Source organism: Gigantopelta aegis, chromosome 1, assembly GCF_016097555.1.
Source record: "Gigantopelta aegis isolate Gae_Host chromosome 1, Gae_host_genome, whole genome shotgun sequence".
NCBI lineage: Eukaryota > Metazoa > Mollusca > Gastropoda > Neomphalida > Peltospiridae > Gigantopelta > Gigantopelta aegis.
The window spans coordinates 2,508,609-2,529,969 of NC_054699.1; the positions used below are offsets into that span (position 1 = coordinate 2,508,609).

A 21,361-nucleotide genomic window follows, 5' to 3' on the forward strand; every position below is an offset into this window, starting at 1 on the left:
CCCCCGAGGACATAAAAACAAAATATACTCACCTAACACGTTTTCCGTCCGAAGCATGTTTTTCAACACCACCCCACCTCACCCCACAAAAAAACAAAAACAAAAAAACCAGAGAGAGAAAAGAAAAAAGTTATATATATATATATATATATATATATATATATATATATATATATATATATATATATATATATATATATATATATATATATTATTATTATTATTATTATTATTATTATTATTATTATTTGTTTTTGCCGTAGACGGAAACCTTTTACAATGACTGCAAACGCAAAGCAGTCCCTTTAACGTCAATAAAGAACTGAATACTGTTATTATATAATCTAATATTGTCATATAATCTAACGTCATATAATCTAATATTGTCATATAATCTAACGTCATATAATCTAATATTGTCATATAATCTAATATTGCCATATAATCTAACGTCATATAATCTAATAGTGTCATATAATCTAATATTGTCATATAATCTAATATTGCCATATAATCTAATATTGTCATATAATCTAATATTGCCATATAATCTAATATTGTCATATAATCTAACGTCATATAATCTAATAGTGTCATATAATCTAATATTGCCATATAATCTAATATTGTCATATAATCTAACGTCATATATTCTAATATTGTCATATAATCCAACATCATATAATCTAATATTGTCATATAATCTAATATTGCCATATAATCTAACGTCATAATCTAATATTGTCATATAATCTATTATTGCCATATAATCTAACGTCATATAATCTAATCTTGTCATATAATCGAATATTGTCATATAATCTAATATTGCCATATAATCTAACGTCATAATCTAATATGGTCATATAATCTAATATTGCCATATAATCTAACGTCATATAATCTAATATTGTCATATAATCTAATATTGCCATATAATCTAACGTCATATAATCTAATCTTGTCATATAATCGAATATTGTCATATAATCTAACGTCATATAATCTAATATTGTCATATAATCTAACGTCATATAATCTAACGTCATATAATATAATATTGTCATATAATCTAATATTGCCCTATAATCTAACGTCATAATCTAATATTGTCATATAATCTATTATTGCCATATAATCTAACGTCATATAATCTAATATTGTCATATAATCTAATATTGCCATATAATCTAACGTCATAATCTAATATGGTCATATAATCTAATATTGCCATATAATCTAACGTCATATAATCTAATATTGTCATATAATCTAATATTGCCATATAATCTAACGTCATATAATCTAATCTTGTCATATAATCGAATATTGTCATATAATCTAACGTCATATAATCGAATATTGTCATATAATCTAACGTCATATAATCTAACGTCATATAATCTAATATTGTCATATAATCTAATATTGCCATATAATCTAATGTTGTCATATAATCTAACGTCATATAATCTAATGTTGTCATATAATCTAACGTCATATAATCTAATGTTGTCATATAATCTAACGTCATATAATCTAATGTTGTCATATAATCTAATGTTGCCATATAATCTAATGTTGTCATATAATCTAATGTTGCCATATAATCTAATATTGCCATATAATCTAATGTTGCCATATAATCTAATGTTGTCATATAATCTAATATTGCCATATAATCTAACGTCATATAATCTAATGTTGTCATATAATCTAATGTTGTCATATAATCTAATATTGCCATATAATCTAACGTCATATAATCTAATGTTGTCATATAATCTAATGTTGTCATATAATCTAATGTCATATAATCTAATATTGTCATATAATCTAATCTCATATAATCTAATGTCATATAATCTAATATTGTCATATAATCTAATATCATATAATCTAATATTGTCATATAATCTAATATTGTCATATAATCTAACGTCATATAATCTAATATTGCCATATAATCTAACGTCATATAATCTAATATTGTCATATAATCTAATATTGCCATATAATCTAACGTCATATAATCTAATCTTGTCATATAATCGAATATTGTCATATAATCTAACGTCATATAATCTAATATTGTCATATAATCTAACGTCATATAATCTAACGTCATATAATATAATATTGTCATATAATCTAATATTGCCCTATAATCTAACGTCATAATCTAATATTGTCATATAATCTATTATTGCCATATAATCTAACGTCATATAATCTAATATTGTCATATAATCTAATATTGCCATATAATCTAACGTCATAATCTAATATGGTCATATAATCTAATATTGCCATATAATCTAACGTCATATAATCTAATATTGTCATATAATCTAATATTGCCATATAATCTAACGTCATATAATCTAATCTTGTCATATAATCGAATATTGTCATATAATCTAACGTCATATAATCGAATATTGTCATATAATCTAACGTCATATAATCTAACGTCATATAATCTAATATTGTCATATAATCTAATATTGCCATATAATCTAATGTTGTCATATAATCTAACGTCATATAATCTAATGTTGTCATATAATCTAACGTCATATAATCTAATGTTGTCATATAATCTAACGTCATATAATCTAATGTTGTCATATAATCTAATGTTGCCATATAATCTAATGTTGTCATATAATCTAATGTTGCCATATAATCTAATATTGCCATATAATCTAATGTTGCCATATAATCTAATGTTGTCATATAATCTAATGTTGTCATATAATCTAATGTTGTCATATAATCTAATATTGCCATATAATCTAACGTCATATAATCTAATGTTGTCATATAATCTAATGTTGTCATATAATCTAATGTCATATAATCTAATATTGTCATATAATCTAATCTCATATAATCTAATGTCATATAATCTAATATTGTCATATAATCTAATATCATATAATCTAATATTGTCATATAATCTAATATTGTCATATAATCTAACGTCATATAATCTAATATTGCCATATAATCTAACGTCATATAATCTAATATTGTCATATAATCTAATATTGCCATATAATCTAACGTCATATAATCTAATCTTGTCATATAATCGAATATTGTCATATAATCTAACGTCATATAATCTAATATTGTCATATAATCTAACGTCATATAATCTAACGTCATATAATATAATATTGTCATATAATCTAATATTGCCCTATAATCTAACGTCATAATCTAATATTGTCATATAATCTATTATTGCCATATAATCTAACGTCATATAATCTAATATTGTCATATAATCTAATATTGCCATATAATCTAACGTCATAATCTAATATGGTCATATAATCTAATATTGCCATATAATCTAACGTCATATAATCTAATATTGTCATATAATCTAATATTGCCATATAATCTAACGTCATATAATCTAATATTGTCATATAATCTAACGTCATATAATCTAACGTCATATAATATAATATTGTCATATAATCTAATATTGCCCTATAATCTAACGTCATAATCTAATATTGTCATATAATCTATTATTGCCATATAATCTAACGTCATATAATCTAATATTGTCATATAATCTAATATTGCCATATAATCTAACGTCATAATCTAATATGGTCATATAATCTAATATTGCCATATAATCTAACGTCATATAATCTAATATTGTCATATAATCTAATATTGCCATATAATCTAACGTCATATAATCTAATCTTGTCATATAATCGAATATTGTCATATAATCTAACGTCATATAATCGAATATTGTCATATAATCTAACGTCATATAATCTAACGTCATATAATCTAATATTGTCATATAATCTAATATTGCCATATAATCTAATGTTGTCATATAATCTAACGTCATATAATCTAATGTTGTCATATAATCTAACGTCATATAATCTAATGTTGTCATATAATCTAACGTCATATAATCTAATGTTGTCATATAATCTAATGTTGTCATATAATCTAATGTTGTCATATAATCTAATGTTGCCATATAATCTAATATTGCCATATAATCTAATGTTGCCATATAATCTAATGTTGTCATATAATCTAATATTGCCATATAATCTAACGTCATATAATCTAATGTTGTCATATAATCTAATATTGCCATATAATCTAACGTCATATAATCTAATGTTGTCATATAATCTAATGTTGTCATATAATCTAATGTCATATAATCTAATATTGTCATATAATCTAATCTCATATAATCTAATGTCATATAATCTAATATTGTCATATAATCTAATATCATATAATCTAATATTGTCATATAATCTAATATTGTCATATAATCTAATGTCATATAATCTAATATTGTCTTATAATCTAATATTGCCATATTATCTAATATCATATAATCTAATATTGTCATATAATCTAATGTCATATAATCTAATATTGTCATATAATCTAATGTCATATAATCTAATATTGTCATATAATCTAATATTGTCATATAATCTAATGTCATATAATCTAATATTGTCATATAATCTAATATTGCCATATTATCTAATGTCATATAATCTAATATTGTCATATAACCTAATGTCATATAATCTAATATTGTCATATAACCTACTGTTGTCATATAATCTAATGTCATATAATCTACTGTTGTCATATAATCTAATATTGTCATATAACCTAATGTCATATAATCTAATATTGTCATATAACCTACTGTTGTCATATAATCTAATGTCATATAACCTACTGTTGTCATATAATCTAATGTCATATAATCTAATATTGTCATATAACCTAATGTCATATAATCTAATATTGTCATATAACCTACTGTTGTCATATAATCTAATGTCATATAACCTACTGTTGTCATATAATCTAATATTGTCATATAATCTACTATCAGTCTGACGTCTCCACCAAGGCGTTCACTTCCATCCCCACCGACGACGTAGGCCTACTGCCCATCTCTGTTACCTGGTAGTCTTGTTAATGCGGGTTCTAACTATAGGAAGTGAAACATTGAGGGGGCGGGATTTAGCTCAGTCGGTTGAGTGCTAGCTTGGTGTACTTGCGTCGCAGGGTCGAACCACCTGGGTGGATCCATTCAGCTGATTGTTTTTTTCTCGTTCCAACCAGTGCATCACAACTGGACAAATGCCGTGGTATGTGTTTTCCTGTCTGTGGGAAAGTGCATATAAAAGATCCTTTGCTGCATTAGAAAAAAAAATGTAGCGGGTTTCCTCTGATGACTACGAGTCGGAATTACCAACTGTTAGACATCCAATAGCCGATGATTAATTAATCGATGTGCTCCAGTGGTGTCGTTAAACAAACCAAACTTTTGAAACATTGAAAATAACCACATGAACCAGACTGTTCCATTTCTCTTGACATCTGATCATGATCAATGTGTTGTCTTGACCCGACACGGTAGAATGACGAGGTATGATGTTAGACCTACTCACCACTGTTAAGCATTACTTTTTAATGATGATGGCTACACTGACATACAGAAATTGTTTTGTTTATCTTGTCCTATATATGTATTTAAGGTGCATATAGACGGGCTCGGCTTGAAAACCAAATCGAAATACACCAGTCAGAGCGGATCTAGGGGGGCAGGGACCAGCTCCCCTAAATTTGCGACATTTATATATTTTATTATATATTAATTTTCATTTTTTTTTACGATCCCCCTCCAAACCTCCCGCAAAGTTCCCTTGACATTTCGCCTCATGTCATTGGGGCCTCCCTAAATGGATTTTTTGGACCCGCCACTGCCAGTTTTAATTAATGAGAGCGTCTAACAGGATGTGTGCCATGTGTGCGTCTAAAAAGACCCACAGGCTGCCTGTCACTATGAAACATTGAAAATAACCACATGAACCAGACTGTTCCATTTCTCTTGACATCTGATCATGATCAATGTGTTGTCTTGACCCGACACGGTAGAATGACGAGGTATGATGTTAGACCTACTCACCACTGTTAAGCATTACTTTTTAATGATGATGGCTACACTGACATACAGAAATTGTTTTGTTTATCTTGTCCTATATATGTATTTAAGGTGCATATAGACGGGCTCGGCTTGAAAACCAAATCGAAATACACCAGTCAGAGGCGGATCTAGGGGGGCAGGGACCAGCTCCCCTAAATTTACGACATTTATATATTTTATTATATATTAATTTTCAAACCTCCCGCAAAGTTCCCTTGACATTTCGCCTCATGTCATTACCCCCCCCCCCCCCCAAATGGATTTTCTGGATCCGTCACTGCCAGTTTTAATTAATGAGAGCGTCTAAACAGGATGCGTGCCATGTGTGCGTCTAAAAAGACCCGCAGGCTGCCAGTCACTATGAAATAATCGAATCCGACACATCCAGACTATATGAGCCTTTAACTGACAAAACCTGCCCTTGCATTATTCTTAAATACAGAAAATCCCTTTTATAAACTATGAGATGATAAATGAAAGAAACTGTGTATATCTTATTGTTTTATTTGTTCTTCCACTGTATATGTGTTTGTTTTTGTTGTTTGTTGGTCTCTGTATAAAGCTAGTCAGCCATCCATTCATACGTCATCCGTGATCCGTGTCCGCGTTTATGAGAAATCGCTACATAGGAAAGACGTTGCGAAGCATCCACTGATCGCTCCGTGTCTGTGAGAAATCGCTACATAGGGAAGACGTTGCGAAGCATCCATTGATCCGCTCCGTGTCTGTGAGAAATCGCTACATAGGGAAGACGTTGCGAAGCATCCATTGATCCGCTCCGTGTCTGTGAGAAATCGCTACATAGGAAAGACGTTGCGAAGCATCCACTGATCGCTCCGTGTCTGTGAGAAATCGCTACATAGGAAAGACGTTGCGAAGCATCCACTGATCGCTCCGTGTCTGTGAGAAATCGCTACATAGGGAAGACGTTGCGAAGCATCCATTGATCCGCTCCGTGTCTGTGAGAAATCGCTACATAGGGAAGACGTTGCGAAGCATCCATTGATCCGCTCCGTATCTGTGAGAAATCGCTACATAGGGAAGACGTTGCGAAGCATCCATTGATCCGCTCCGTGTCTGTGAGAAATCGCTACATAGGGAAGACGTTGCGAAGCATCCACTGATCCGCTCCGTGTCCGTGAGAAATCGCTACATAGGGAAGACAGTACGAAGATTCCATTGATCCGCTCCGTGTCCGTGAGAAATCGCTACATAGGGAAGACGTTGCGAAGCATCCATTGATCCGCTCCGTGTCCGTGAGAAATCGCTACAGAGAGAGAGAGAGAGAGAGAGAGAGAGAGAGAGAGAGAGAGAGAGAGAGAGAGAGAGAGAGAGAGAGAGAGAGAGAGCAGGGGAGATACACTCCGTCATTACATACCACGACTTTTGATATACCATTCCTGTGACACTACTGGTTAGTACGGTAGAATAATCCGAGTTCTGTGATGGCGATCGATCATATAACCCACTGCATCCGAGGCGAGCACTCAACCACCGAGCTATATCCTGTCCCCAGAGTTCGCGGGATTGAATCTATCTTACTCAATTATCTGACGTCTTTGATGGAAAAAACTTCCCTGGGTTTGTCGCCATCGTTTAGATGCTTCACACTAATAGAACCTTTTAACGACTAAAATTACATATTAAATACGTTGATATTGTTTAGTATGTCCTAATGGCTGCATTATATCAAACTGGATTTTACCTCCCAGTAATTCCGTACGTACGAAAAACAAAAAACAAAAAAATTAAAGGGACATTCCTGAATTTGCTGCATTGTAAGATGTTTCCTACTAATAAAATATTTCTACGATTAAACTTACATATTAAATAATATTTTCTTGTTTAAAATATCAGTGTCTGTATATTCAATGTGTTTCTGGTCGTCTTAATATTTGTAAGAAGCCCAAACTGGATTTTGTCTTCAAATTTCGCACGTACGAAAAATAACATTTTAGGAAATATACTCTGTCAAAAAAGAAACGCATAGGTGATAGGGAAAGAAGAAAAGTGTTTGATTTTACAAAATATCGGGTTTTTTTTTTACAATGTTGCTGAATGACCATGTTTGTTAATGTTCCTGGAATGGGACAGCATACCCAAATGCATCCTAAAACAAATTTAACGCACGTTGTGCGACAATTACAGGAAATCGGTGTGAAATGGTCAGATTTTGGCGAATGCACGTGAAACTTGGGGAAAAGATTAGGGTAGTGATGGGTATTTAAAGCTGCAATGCTTGCAATGATGCCTCATTTCGATTTCGACGTAGACGAGTTACAAGATTCCAAGACTAAACCTGCCGAATCGAAACATTGCAATAGGCCGCCTCCAGTTAGATGAATCGCAGTCAGCAGTCGCACGCCACATGAACGTCCACCAGAGCACCATTTCACGTCTCTGGGACAGGTATCAGCAGTTTCAATCAGCTGAAGACCGGCCCAGAAGTGGAAGACCTCGCATAACAACTGCAACACAAGATCGCTAAATCCGGGTTCTGCACTTGCATCACCGAACTGCCACAGCAACGAACACTACTGGACGCATACCTGGTTTGAGAAGGGTGTTTGCACAAACCATTCGGAACCGACTTCGAGAAGCTGGTTTACGGACTAGGAGACCATATGTTGGCCCCGTCCTGCGACGTCAACATCGACATTTACGTGTTCGCTGGTGCACAAATGTACAGGGGTGGAACTTGGGAAACTGGTAGCGAGTATGGTTCAGCGACGAGTCATGTTCCTTCTACAGCGACGTGATGGACGACAACGTGTTTACAGACGCCGCAATGAACGTTTTGCCAACAACTGCGTCGCCCAAGTTGACAGATTCGGTGGAGGGAGTGTCATGTGGGGAGCCATCCCATACACCGGCAGAAGTGAACTTGTGTTCGTACAAGGCAACCTGACAGCTGTACTCTACCGGGATGAAATTCTTCGCCGTCACCTGCTTCCCATCGACAGAGAGAACTCTTTCAGCAGGACAATGCCAGGCCGCATACGGCACGTGTAACAATGGATTTCCTGCAGAATGAGAACATTATTGTGCTGCCATGGCCATCAAGATCGCCAGATCTCAACCCCATTGAACATCTATGGGACGAACTGGACAGACGTGTACGCCAGCGTGACCCGGAGCCTCAGACGCTTCCACAACTGTCACATGCACTGCAGGAAGAATGGGCTAGGATTCCACGTGTCCGGATTTAGAGACGCATTCAGTCTATGCCAAGGAGATGTCGCGCAGTGATTGCTTCTGCTGGTGGCCACACAAGGTACTGATTTCAGCGTCCTCGTGCGACGCTGTTTGGTGACGAAAACGCCTCCATTGCCGTCAGTCCATAGCAAGAACATTGTCACATACTCATGTCAAATTTGACTGTGATATGATCATAAATAACGAAATTATGCCACTTTGTATTAAAGAGATAATTCCATGAATATTTCGCCTATGCGTTTCTTTTTTGACAGAGTATATAAATGAAATTTAACCTAGTACAAATATTAGAACGACCAGAAACACATTCAATATACAGCCACTAATATTTTATGCAGAAAAATATATTTGATATGTAATTACAATCGTTAAAAAGTATCTGTTAGTCGATAACATTTAAAAAATTGCAACAAACTCAGGAATGTTCCTTTAAGAAAGTAAAATAAAGGTGCAATTCTTACGTACTTAACTCATTAACAGGGTGTTATAAGAACTTTTGTATCGCAGTATGGGTTTCGTGCACCACGACACGTATCATAATTATATTATTTACAGTACCGTGAACCAATACTAAGGAAAAGTTAAAAGTTACACGTGTTGAAACTAGAGTCTGCGACTTTAAAAGTGTCCTTCTGGCTAGCTAAATATACAGTTAAAGTTTGTTTTGTTTAACAACACCACTAGAGCAAATTGATTTATTAATCATCGGCTATTGGATATCAAACATTTGGTAATTCTGACATATAGTTTCAGAGAGGAAACCCGCTACATGTTTCCATTAGTAGCAAGGGATCTTTTATATGTACCATCCCACTGACATGAAAATACATACCACGGCCTTTGATATACCATTCGTGGTGCACTGGGTGGAACGAGAAATAGCCCAATGGACCCACTGACGGGGATTGATCCCAAACTGACCGCGCATCAGGCGTGCGCTTTACCACTGGGCTACGCCCCGCCCCGGAAAGATAAAGGAATTGGCCAATAGAATTGTACGACAGACGTTAGTACCCCATTGCGTAAAGAGTATGGATTGGTTTGAACGACTGGTGGAGGTAGCGGATGAGTTAAGTAAGTCGGTAACAAGTTATTTGACAGTTTATACATCATACCTAATTTATATCATTTACGCCTTTCCAGCAGTGATGTGAAACCAATGTTCTTATAAAAGAAAATGTTTTTATTTAACGAACGCACTCAACACATCACTACATCGATTTCTCTCTCACTAACCACTAACAACTAATTAGCGTACTGGTCAGACAGTCCAGATAGCTGAGGGATATGCTTGAACCTTAATATGCACTCAACACATCACTACACCGATTTCTCTCTCACTAACCACTAACAACTAACTAGCGTACTGGTCAGACAGTCCAGATAGCTGAGGGATATGCTTGAACCTTAATATGCACTCAACACATCACTACACCGATTTCTCTCTCACTAACCACTAACAACTAACTAGCGTACTGGTCAGACTGTCCAGATAGCTGAGGGATATGCTTGAACCTTAATATGATGTAAGCACGAAACCTGTCCAGATAGCTGAGGGATATGCTTGAACCTTAATATGATGTAAGCACGAAACTAACTATAAATGAAGGAAGGAAGGAAATGTTTTATTTAACGACGCACCCAACACATTTTATTTACGGTTTATGGCATCAGATAATATGGTTATGGACAACACAGATAGAAAGGAAACCCGCTGTCGCCACTACATGGGTTACTCTTTTGGATTAGCAGCAAGGGATTTTTTTATATGTACCATCCCACAGACAGGATAGTACATACCACGGCCTTTGTTACACCAGTTGTAGAGCACTGGCTGGAAAGAGAAATAGCCCAATGGGGCCACCAAGGGGGATCGATCCTATACCGACCGCACATCAAGCGAGAGTTTTACCACTGGGCTACGTCCCGCCGCCTAGTTTCCTTATAAAGAAGAAAGCTTGAGGTTCCCCTTACAGCACCACAGATTGGTCCAAGGGCATCTTGGTCATGGTTGATGCATATATTCAATATTTTCTGTCAGTTGACATGACATAATGTTTTTAACATGCTCCTATATCACTAAGGTTTCGAGCATGTCCACCCCGGGTTCGACCTCTGGAGGCCAGGGACCCAGTCCGGGGTAGAATTAGTGTCAGTTGAAAAGAATGGTTAACCCAGATTATATCCGCATAATCGAATACTGGAAGGATGAAAGATCTATATATTGTTTCTAATGGTTTCCACGAAAGAAGATATTTGAATTAATCATTTTACTTGCTTTGTCAGTAAGACTATTTATATGGTAATGCCATCGCCTGATTGTTGGAATGTCAAACCCGAGTGTTTATGAGATTCAACTTTCTAAAAATATGCTCGGCTTGTTAGTAACTGAATATTTGCGATTGAATATCAGTCTTAATCTTTCTTTTTTTAGAACTAAATTTAACTAGCCACTTTTGGTCCAAGTATTGATTCGCTCGAGATCTTTGTTTAAGATATTTCCTGTAATTTCAGGACTTTCGACTTAAATATAAAACGAGATGTCATCCGCAGACTCCAGTCTGGAGCCGAAGCTAAATATGTCCACCCTTTATTTCTGGAAACCAGCAGCCAACCTGGGGAGGGATATTTTTAATGGTTTTCATGTACTGCTTCGAATGATGCGGATACATTGGCAATGATACCACGGATGTCCTCAACATACCTCGCATGCTTGGACATCTTGAAGGTATAAAAAGCATCAATTCACAACGTGCACTACGACAGCTTGTTCTGAATGTGCACGTAAAACCCTAGAGACCATGACCTTGACAATGACCGTGACCCTATGACCATGACCTTGACCTAACGTCACTGTACACGTAGACGAATGTCTACGCAAAACCTAGTAACTGATTTTTTATGGTCAAAATTAAGGTTATAACCAGCTGCCAAAATGGGGAAGAATAGTTTCAAAGGTTTTCATGTCCTAGGCGTCTACTTTGGCTATAACACCACAGATGTCCTTATCATACCTCGCATGCTTGAAAGTCTTGATGAAGACAACATCTAGTTTCCCACATGGTCACACGGAAGGTAGAAAAGGGATCAGTTCACAATATGACCACACACTAAGACGAATGCCACCAAAAAAGCAAATTCTAATGACTGTTTTTAAGGTGACAATTACGATTATAACCAGCAGCCAACCAAAGGAAGACTATTTGCAAAGGGTTTCATGCATTGTTTGTAATGAGGCGAATACCTTGGCTACAACACCACAGATGTCCTCATTATACCTCGCATACTTGAAAGTCTTGATGGAGACAACATCCAGTTTCCCACATGGTCACACGGAAGGTAGAAAAGGGATCAATTCACAATATAACTACACACTAAGACGAATACCACCAAAAAAGCAAATTCTAATAACTAATTTTTAAGGTCAAAATTAAGATTATAGCCAGCTATCAACAGAGGGAGGAATATTTTCAAAGGGTTTCATGTATTGCCTGGAATGGGGCGGATACCTTGGCTATAACACCACAGATGTCCGTACCATACCTCGCATATTTGAAAGCCTTGAAGAAGACATCTGTCTAAACTGGCTCATCTACAGCGAAGCTAGTAGTTGTACACGCATCTATCAGCTTCCGGTACAGCTACTAAAATGCGGGGTGTGACTTTGGTATATGCCAGTAGGTTGTGTCAGCTAACCGGGCCAAAGAACGGTATGATTCTACCAAAGTGGTCTAACGAGAACCTATGACTTCTTTGTCTCACAGTCTTCAGAGGAAACCTGCTACAGTTTCCCGTTAGCAGCAAGGGATGTGCAGTTTCCCACAGGAAGGAAATGGTTTATTTAACGACGCACTTAACACATTTATTTACGATTATATGGCGTCGGACATATGGTTAAGGACCGCACAGATATTGAGAGAGGAAACCTGCTGTCACCACTTCATGGGCTACTCTTTTCGATTAGTTGCAAGGGATCTTTTATATGCACCATCCCACAGACAGAATAGTACATACCACGGCCTTTCTTAGTGGAAGATAGTCTGGAACGAGACATAGCCCAGTGGACCCACCGACGGGGATAGATCCTAGATCGATCGTGCATCAGGTGAGCGCTTTATCACTGGGCGACGTCCCGCACCATTCAATAAAAATAAGACGAAACTGTGGAAAGAACATTTAGTGCATGTTCAACAATGCGTCTTTTACGTAGAACATAACGGTAAAGTTTTAATCACATCCTATTTATCGCTGGAATAATTAAAAATGGTTACAGTTGTGCACTTAATATGTGTGCCAACTCTTTGCATTAAAAATTCGTTGGCTAACACTGATGAAATATGTATAATTAGATGTTTTTTACTTTTAATGTTAAAAAAAGTAGAGAGAGAGACAGAGAGACAGACACAGAGAGACAGACAGAGAGAGAGAGAGAGAGAGAGAGAGAGAGAGAGAGAGAGAGAGAGAGAGAGAGAAGATCGTTGCCGCCGCGATCGACGTAGAGCTTTTCGTGGTCCCGACGACGCCGACAACGTCAGAGGATGTGATGACGTCATCAGAGGGACACGATCCATTGCAGAAGAGAGAGAGAGAGAGAGAGAGAGAGAGAGAGAGAGAGAGAGAGAGAGAGAGAGAGAGAGAGAGAGAGATCTGATAACCAAATTTCCCACTGTTATTTCAGTCATCCTCTTTCGCTGGATTGGGCTATTTCTCGTTCCATCCAATGCACCACGACTGGTATATCAAAGGCCGTGGTATGTACTACCGTTGTGGGATGGTGCATATAAAAGATCCCTTGCTGCTAATCGAAAAGAATAGCCCATGGAGTGGCGACAGAGGGTTTCCTCTCTCAATATCTGTGTGGTCCTTAACCATATGTCCGATGCCATATAACCGTAAATAAAATGTGTTCTTTCTTTCTTTCTTTCGCTAGTATAAAAAGCGCCATGATTAATCCATCATTACTCTAAACTAACGCCGGCGCATCAGTTAATGAGGAATCATCCTGGTCGCCTTCCCACCCAGCGTCAGAGCAAACGAGATATTAAATATAATACGACGATTTAATTAAATAGACCATCCTGAATCGGCTGCCGTTATATACGATTAACGACTAATGGAGCCCTTGTAACGACTAAAAGTACATAATCAACACACAGTCTTGAAATTGAGTAATACCTGCTTCCAGACAACATTATGTGTTAACTTTTGCTTTGTTTGTAAACATTATATGTCGAAGTACAAGTCCATAAAAAACTATGTATATTTTTTACTGGAAACTCTTTAGAGGACGACCGACACAATATATTGTGCTTGTTTAGTTGATGCGAACACTGCATAGCACTATGCCAGGCCGACAAGTTTGACGTCTTTCTGAAACTCATCTGTTTTGATAGCCCTTTGGCACTGCCGACAGTCAACTTGCTAGAGTTAGTGGATCTAACCACTGTATTGTTTTGAAAGTTTACCTTGCTTTGTAATTTGATTCTAGCTGGCGGCTCTTATTTTGAAAGGGGGGGGGGGGGGAGGGGGCATAGCCCAATAGTAAAGCACTCCCCTTATGCAGTCCTATGGAATGCTGTTAGAGTATCGCGTCGCGTTCACCGGGTCACAGACAACCGTGACTTTAATGTACGGCGACGCAGTCTCTCAGAAGAGGACGTGGGAAGAGGAAACGTGCGCCGGGGGCGGCACAGGGTAAACCAAACCTGGCGGCTCAACCGCCTGCGACGCCCCCCCCCCCCCCCCCAAACTCAGAGGAAGAAGACGGACACGCCACCGGCGGACAAGTCAACTGATGCGACCAGCGGGCAGCTAGATACAGCGATGTATCAATCGCCGCCGCGACATCCCACCTCTACACCTAAGCCGACTCCGGTGAAGCGGTTAACTTTACCTACCGCTCCCGTTGAGTCCCCCCCCCCCCCCCGAGCCCAGCCGGAAGACGAGTGGAAGGTCCAAGTCAGGAAAATCAAGCCCAGTTTCCGGCATTGCGTACAGGGGGACACCACCGACCCGGCGCAAGTTCCTCAACGAAGCGTGGTAAAGATTATCAGATGGAACTAAGTTCGAGCTACACAACCTTAGAAAATCGGCAGGCCACCCTGACTCGTGGTGACTCAACAGCGCCGAGACTTCTACAGGCAAGCGATCCTGCTACGGGAGATGGATAGCCAGACAATTCACAGGGTTCTCAAGTCTGTCTTCAGCGCCGTCTACAGCGAAATCATCCCTGGTTTACACGACAGGAAGCGCAATGTCCCGAACCTGTCCTGCTCACTGCTCATCAGCTCGCCGTAGGCGCCAACCTTACTTAGGACAGATAACCTCCTTTTTGGGGCTTGTTGGACTTTAAAACTTTGGGTTGTCATTCAAAATTTTATGTTTATATATATATTTTTTGTAAACAGTCCAACACACTTTAATTTGATAGCCCGTCAAAATTGCTCGAATCACCTTAAAACCTTTTCGGCCGAGCACTTTTCGGTCCAGACATGACCGGGATGAATCAGTTGATTTTGGCCATAGGTCAGACCTACTTCTAAATTTCTATTGCAAATTCCGCACACCTCAAACTTACACCCCCCCCCCCCCCCCCCCACACACACACACACTTCTGACCCGGACTTAGTCACTGGCGATGTGAAAGATGAAGCCCGTGACAGGCGTGCTCGAAACCGTAGTGGTATATGAGCACGTTAAAATATATTGGACTTGGACTCGCAATAAGTTGCCCATTGCGTGGCAGCAACAGGTTTCCTCTCTAATTATCGTTGTAGTTCCTAACCATATGCCAGACGTCATATAACCGTACTTAAAATGTGTTGAGTATGTCGTTAAATAAAACATTTCTTTCTTCTTTTTTATATTTTTATTCTGATAAGAAAGAAAATATGTGGAGCTACACTCAGTTTATCGATGTTACTTACCTGGATTGCGATAAGACACCCGGCGGCAAAGAACTGCGCCTTGGAACTAATAAACGACGGCCTCTTGTTGGATTTCTTTCCTGCTTCGAATATTCTGTAGATTCGAATGGTTCTCGTCAGAAGTGGACCGTACACCCATGAGCAGCTGAGACAGAAGAGGAACAGGTTCACCTTGCACGAGACGTCGGTAGGTGGCGCCAGCAGTCCCGCCACTGTGCAGTACCCTACAAAAATGCCAGCTATCATGAGGTAGCTGAGTTCTCTGCTCGACGCCTTGATGCACCTGGCCGAATTGTGTTTGACGTAGAAGACGAAGACAGCCAGAGTGCCGACGAAGCCGAGAATGGACGCGGAGACGAGGAGGATGGCGAGGATGTCCCCCCAGTGGATGTACTTGGCGGCGATGCGCGTGCACGTCGTGTAGTTCGTGCGCCTGTCGGGCCAGTAGAACTCGGCGCAGCTGGCGCAGTCGGTTCCGTTCTCCGTGAGGATCTCGTTCTGACGGCACGCCTTGCACGACCAGCAGCAGAGAGGCTGCTTCTGTATCCGGAACTCGCCCGGCTCGCACGGCTTGCTGCAGACGGCCTCCGGGACGGAACTGGAATTGGCCGTCCAGTTGAGATACTTCCAGGTGGGGTTGTTACTGAATGTGATGTTCAGGGTCACGGAGCTGTAGATCCCGATCGTAGTCTGGCTGTAAGGACTGCCCTCGACGAGCTGCTCTATGATGTGTTTACCCAGTATGTTTCCATTGGCATCGAACAATACGAAGCCATTTTCTGCCTCAAAGGCGGTGGTCTTCAGGTATTGTAAGAGATCCGGTCCGTTAATACAGGAATGGACGTCAGATCCTACGACAGTCGAGCAGTTGTCTTTTAAGAGTCTGTCTAAGGCATTGGCAAACGTGTAGACGGCGTCCATCACTGGCGTTACCGTTGGTACGGGCTTGAACCCGTTGGCAGACGACAGAACATCACTATCGTTACACGTGGCGGGAACGGCAGAAAAAGAACATTTGAAATGACTCTCCCAGAACTCTTTGAACCACGGGTTTGTCTCACTGAGAGGTCGCTTGGCTTTGAACCACGTCTCGTATTCCGGCACGGACTCTGAGTAAAAACTGAAGGTGAAGGCGCCGAGGGCAACGTCCCAGAACTCCCCGAGATTGGCAATCCGCTTCGCCCAGCCGTCGCTGCCGATCCATATGAACTGTCTCTCCTGCTTCAGACGCCTGATGGCCCGGAATAGCTGTTTCGCCTGAAGCGGCCCGCTGAAGACTACGACGACCCTGGCGTCGATGTGGCCAACGAGGGCCTTGGCCACGGCGTTGTACTCCTCTTCGCCGGCTCCTTCTTCGAGTTTCTGCGCCGTTGCGATGCAGATGCCCTTCTCGTCTGCGTACTTCTTCAAGTGGGTGTAGCCCAGCTCGCCGTAGCTGCCGGCCGAGTACACGACCGATACGTAGATCCAGCCGTAGTGGTCGATGAAGGTGGCCATAGCCAACGTCTGGAACTCGTCGGTGGGCACGACTCTCAGGAAGTAAGGGTACAACACCTTGTTGCTGAGTTCGTCGCTGGTTGAGGAGTAGCTGATCTGCAAAGAGAAATCTCAGTAACATTATTAAGGTTTAAAAATTAGCACATGGATAACGGAGTGGCAAGGCACAGGAAGCCTGGAAGGGGTGGCAAAGCACGGGAAGTATGGGGAAGGAGTGGCAAGGGACGGGAAGCCTGGAAGGGGTGGCAAGGGACGGGAAGCCTGGAAGGAGTGGCAAGGGATGGGTAGCCTGGAAGGGGTGGCAAGGGATGGGTAGCCTGGAAGGAGTAGCAAGGGGCGGGAAGCCTGGAAGGAGTGGCAAGGGGCGGGAAGCCTGGAAGGGGTGGCAAGGCACGGGAAGCCTGGAAGAGGTGGCAAGGGACGGGAAGCCTGGAAGGAGTGGCAAGGGACGGGAAGCCTGGAAGGAGTGGCAAGGGACGGGAAGTCTGGAAGGGGTGGCAAGGGACGGGAAGGCTGGAAGGGGTGGCAAGGGACGGGTAGCCTGGAAGGAGTGGCAAGGAATGGGTAGCCTGGAAGGAGTGGCAAGGGACGGGAAGCCTGGAAGGAGTGGCACGGGATGGGTAGCCTGGAAGGAGTGGCAAGGGATGGGTAGCCTGGAAGGAGTGGCAAGGGACGGGAAGCCTGGAAGGAGTGGCAAGGGATGGGTAGCCTGGAAGAAGTGGCAAGGAAATGAGAAGCCTGGAAGGAGTGGCAAGGGACGGGAAGCCTGGAAGGGGTGGCAAGGGACAGGAAGCCTGGAAGGAGTGGCAAGGGACGGGTAGCCTGGAAGGGGTGGCAAGGGACGGGAAACCTGGAAGGAGTGGCAAGGGACGGGAAGTCTGGAAGGGGTGGCAAGGGACGGGAAGGCTGGAAGGGGTGGCAAGGGACGGGAAGTCTGGAAGGGGTGGCAAGGGACGGGAAGTCTGGAAGGGGTGGCAACTCTGATCTTGTCAACACTGGTGGGGCGATGGATGGGGGGGGGGGGGGAGGTTAATGCAAAGACTGCTTTTAGTTTTCTTTTTTCTGTAACTATTGATTTGTACCTGGACATCTACACCGGACACATTGCACATGCGATTAATTCAGTGGTGCGACCGCCGTGATAGGTACCAGCCGTGATAGGTACCAGCCGTGATAGACACCAGCCGTGATAGGTACTTCCTGTGTGTTTCTTACACCAGCCGTGCTAGGTACCAGCCGTGATAGGTACTTCCTGTGTGTTTCTTACACCAGCCGTGATAAGTACCAGCCGTGATAGGCACCAGCCGTGATAGGTACCAGCCGTGATAGGTACTTCCTGTGTGTTTCTTACACCAGCCGTGATAGGTACCAGCCGTGATAGGTACTTCCTGTGTGTTTCTTACACCAGCCGTGATAGGTACCAGCCGTGATAGGTACCAGCCGTGATAGGTACTTCCTGTGTGTTTCTTACACCAGCCGTGATAGGTACCAGCCGTGATAGGTACTTCCTGTGTGTTTCTTACACCAGCCGTGATAGGTACCAGCCGTGATAGGTACTTCCTGTGTGTTTCTTACACCAGCCGTGATAGGTACTTCCTGTGTGTTTCTTATATTAGCCGCCTCACGAGGATAAAGCGCACTGGCATGCGCATCCGGCGCACGTAGATATACATGTTTCTCTCATCCTCAGGTATATAGAACAGAGTTATCCCATGAAAGACAGCCATGTAAGAAATGTCTTTCTCTCATCCTCAGGTATATGGAACAGAGTTATCCCATGAAAGAAAGCCATGTAAGAAATGTCTGTCTCTCATCCTCAGGTATATGGAACAGAGCTATCCCATGAAAGAAAGCCATGTAAGAAAATTCGATCTTACATGGGATATCACGCGCTTGCGTTTAACATGACGTCGTTCGTAAAATATGACGTGAGGTCATTAGACACCAGAGGTGGTGACGTGAGGTCATTAGACACAGTTTTAAATTAATATTTTGTTATTAAAACCTTCATTTTAAAAGCTATCTTGTTAATTTGTAGTGTTAAATAACATGAAAAAAACACGGTAAAGACGATAGTGCAGTTTATTTATGATAAAATGGTCAAATAAAAAAGTTAATTGTTCAGCCATCTTTGTCTGTTCGTATAAAATAATGGTTTATTTACCGAATGAATGAGAGAAAAAGACTCCATCATATGTGGTCATGTGGGACAGAAAAAGTACACCCTCGGTGGTGAAAATTTTGACCTTGGGACTCGGTGAGCCTCGTCCCAGGTCGACATTTTCACCACCTCGGGTGAACTTTTTCTATCCCACATGACCGCATATAATGGAGTCTTATATTCTTCCTCACGTGAGAGAACACCACGTCAAATTTAGATATATTGGAGATCGGTTAAATCACATTCGATTTGCTTCATTAACTGTCCACCGACATTGACACTACACGGGCGCTCGCCTGATGCGCGGTCGGTGCTAGGATCGATACCCGTTAGTGGGCCTATTGGGCTATTTCTAGTTCTAGCCAGTGCACTACGACTGGTATATCAAAGGTATACTGTCTGTGAGATGGTGTATATAAAAGATCCCTTGCTACTAATGGAAAAATGTAGCGGGTTTCCTCTCTTAAAACTAATTACCAAATGTTTGACATCCAATAGCTGGTGAATATATAAATCAATGTGCTCTTGTGCCGTTAAACAAGATAAACGTTAACTTTTTAACACTACAGATACCGCTTTTTAACGATGGCACACAAGTTAACTATGAAAACGCAACTTCCTTTGCTACAATAACGTTTTAATTTTGTTAGTGGTTGTAATTTGAATATTTAGATCTTCTATCTTTGTTCTTTTTCCATACCGCGCCAATCTTCAAATTGTGAAACTCTCTTGTTCGCGGTGTAGAGTTAGCCGTTGTGAAACTCTCTTGTTCGCGGTGTAGAGTTAGCCGTTGTGAAACTCTCTTGTTCGCGGTGTAGAGTTAGCCGTTGTGAAACTCTCTTGTTCGCGGTGTAGAGTTAGCCGTTGTGAAACTCTCTTGTAACAAAGTACTTGTACCGCAGAGAAGTAGTTAAAGAAAGAAAACACGTTTTATTTAACGATGCACTCAGCACATTTTATTTACGGTTATATGGCGTCAGACATATGGTTACGGACCACACAGACAGAGAAAGGAAACCCGCTGTCGCCACTTCATGGGCTACTCTTTTTCGATTAACAGCAAGGGTTCTTTTATATGCACCATCCCACAGACAGGGTAGTACATACCACGACCTTTGATATACCAGTCGCGGTGCACTGGCTGGAGCGAGAAATAGCCCAATGGGCCCACCGACGGGGATCGATCCCAGACCGACCGCCCATCAAGCGAACGCTTTACCACTGGGCTACGTCACACCCCTAGAAAAGTATTTAAATGCATTTCTGAACCTGCGTCCAATATATTCTTGTCCAAATGAGGGGTGGGAAAATACCTTTCTTCATAAAAGTGACTTTTACGGAGTTTGTTGCTATAGTAACATGTTTCAGACTAACAGAGCCTTTAACGACTACAACTACGAATTAAATACTATATACAAGCTGTTTCTGATGTTTGTAGTAACCCAACCTAGATGACGGACGTACGAAAAAACCCACCCCAAAACTAAACAAAAAACAAAAACAAAGAAACAAACAGACCCCCTACCCCCCAAAAACAAC

General features: G+C 40.2%; 1 protein-coding gene across 1 annotated transcript in view; it reads right to left on the reverse strand.

Annotated features, from left to right (window-relative positions):
• LOC121368533 (metabotropic glutamate receptor-like) overlaps positions 1 to 21,361 on the reverse strand; it is a 38,931-nt gene that overhangs the window by 1,160 nt on the left and 16,410 nt on the right. The window contains exon 2 of the mRNA XM_041493272.1: positions 16,165 to 17,757. Within this exon, the coding sequence (XP_041349206.1) occupies positions 16,165 to 17,757 (1,593 nt within the window). The remainder of the gene's footprint in view (positions 1 to 16,164; positions 17,758 to 21,361) is intronic.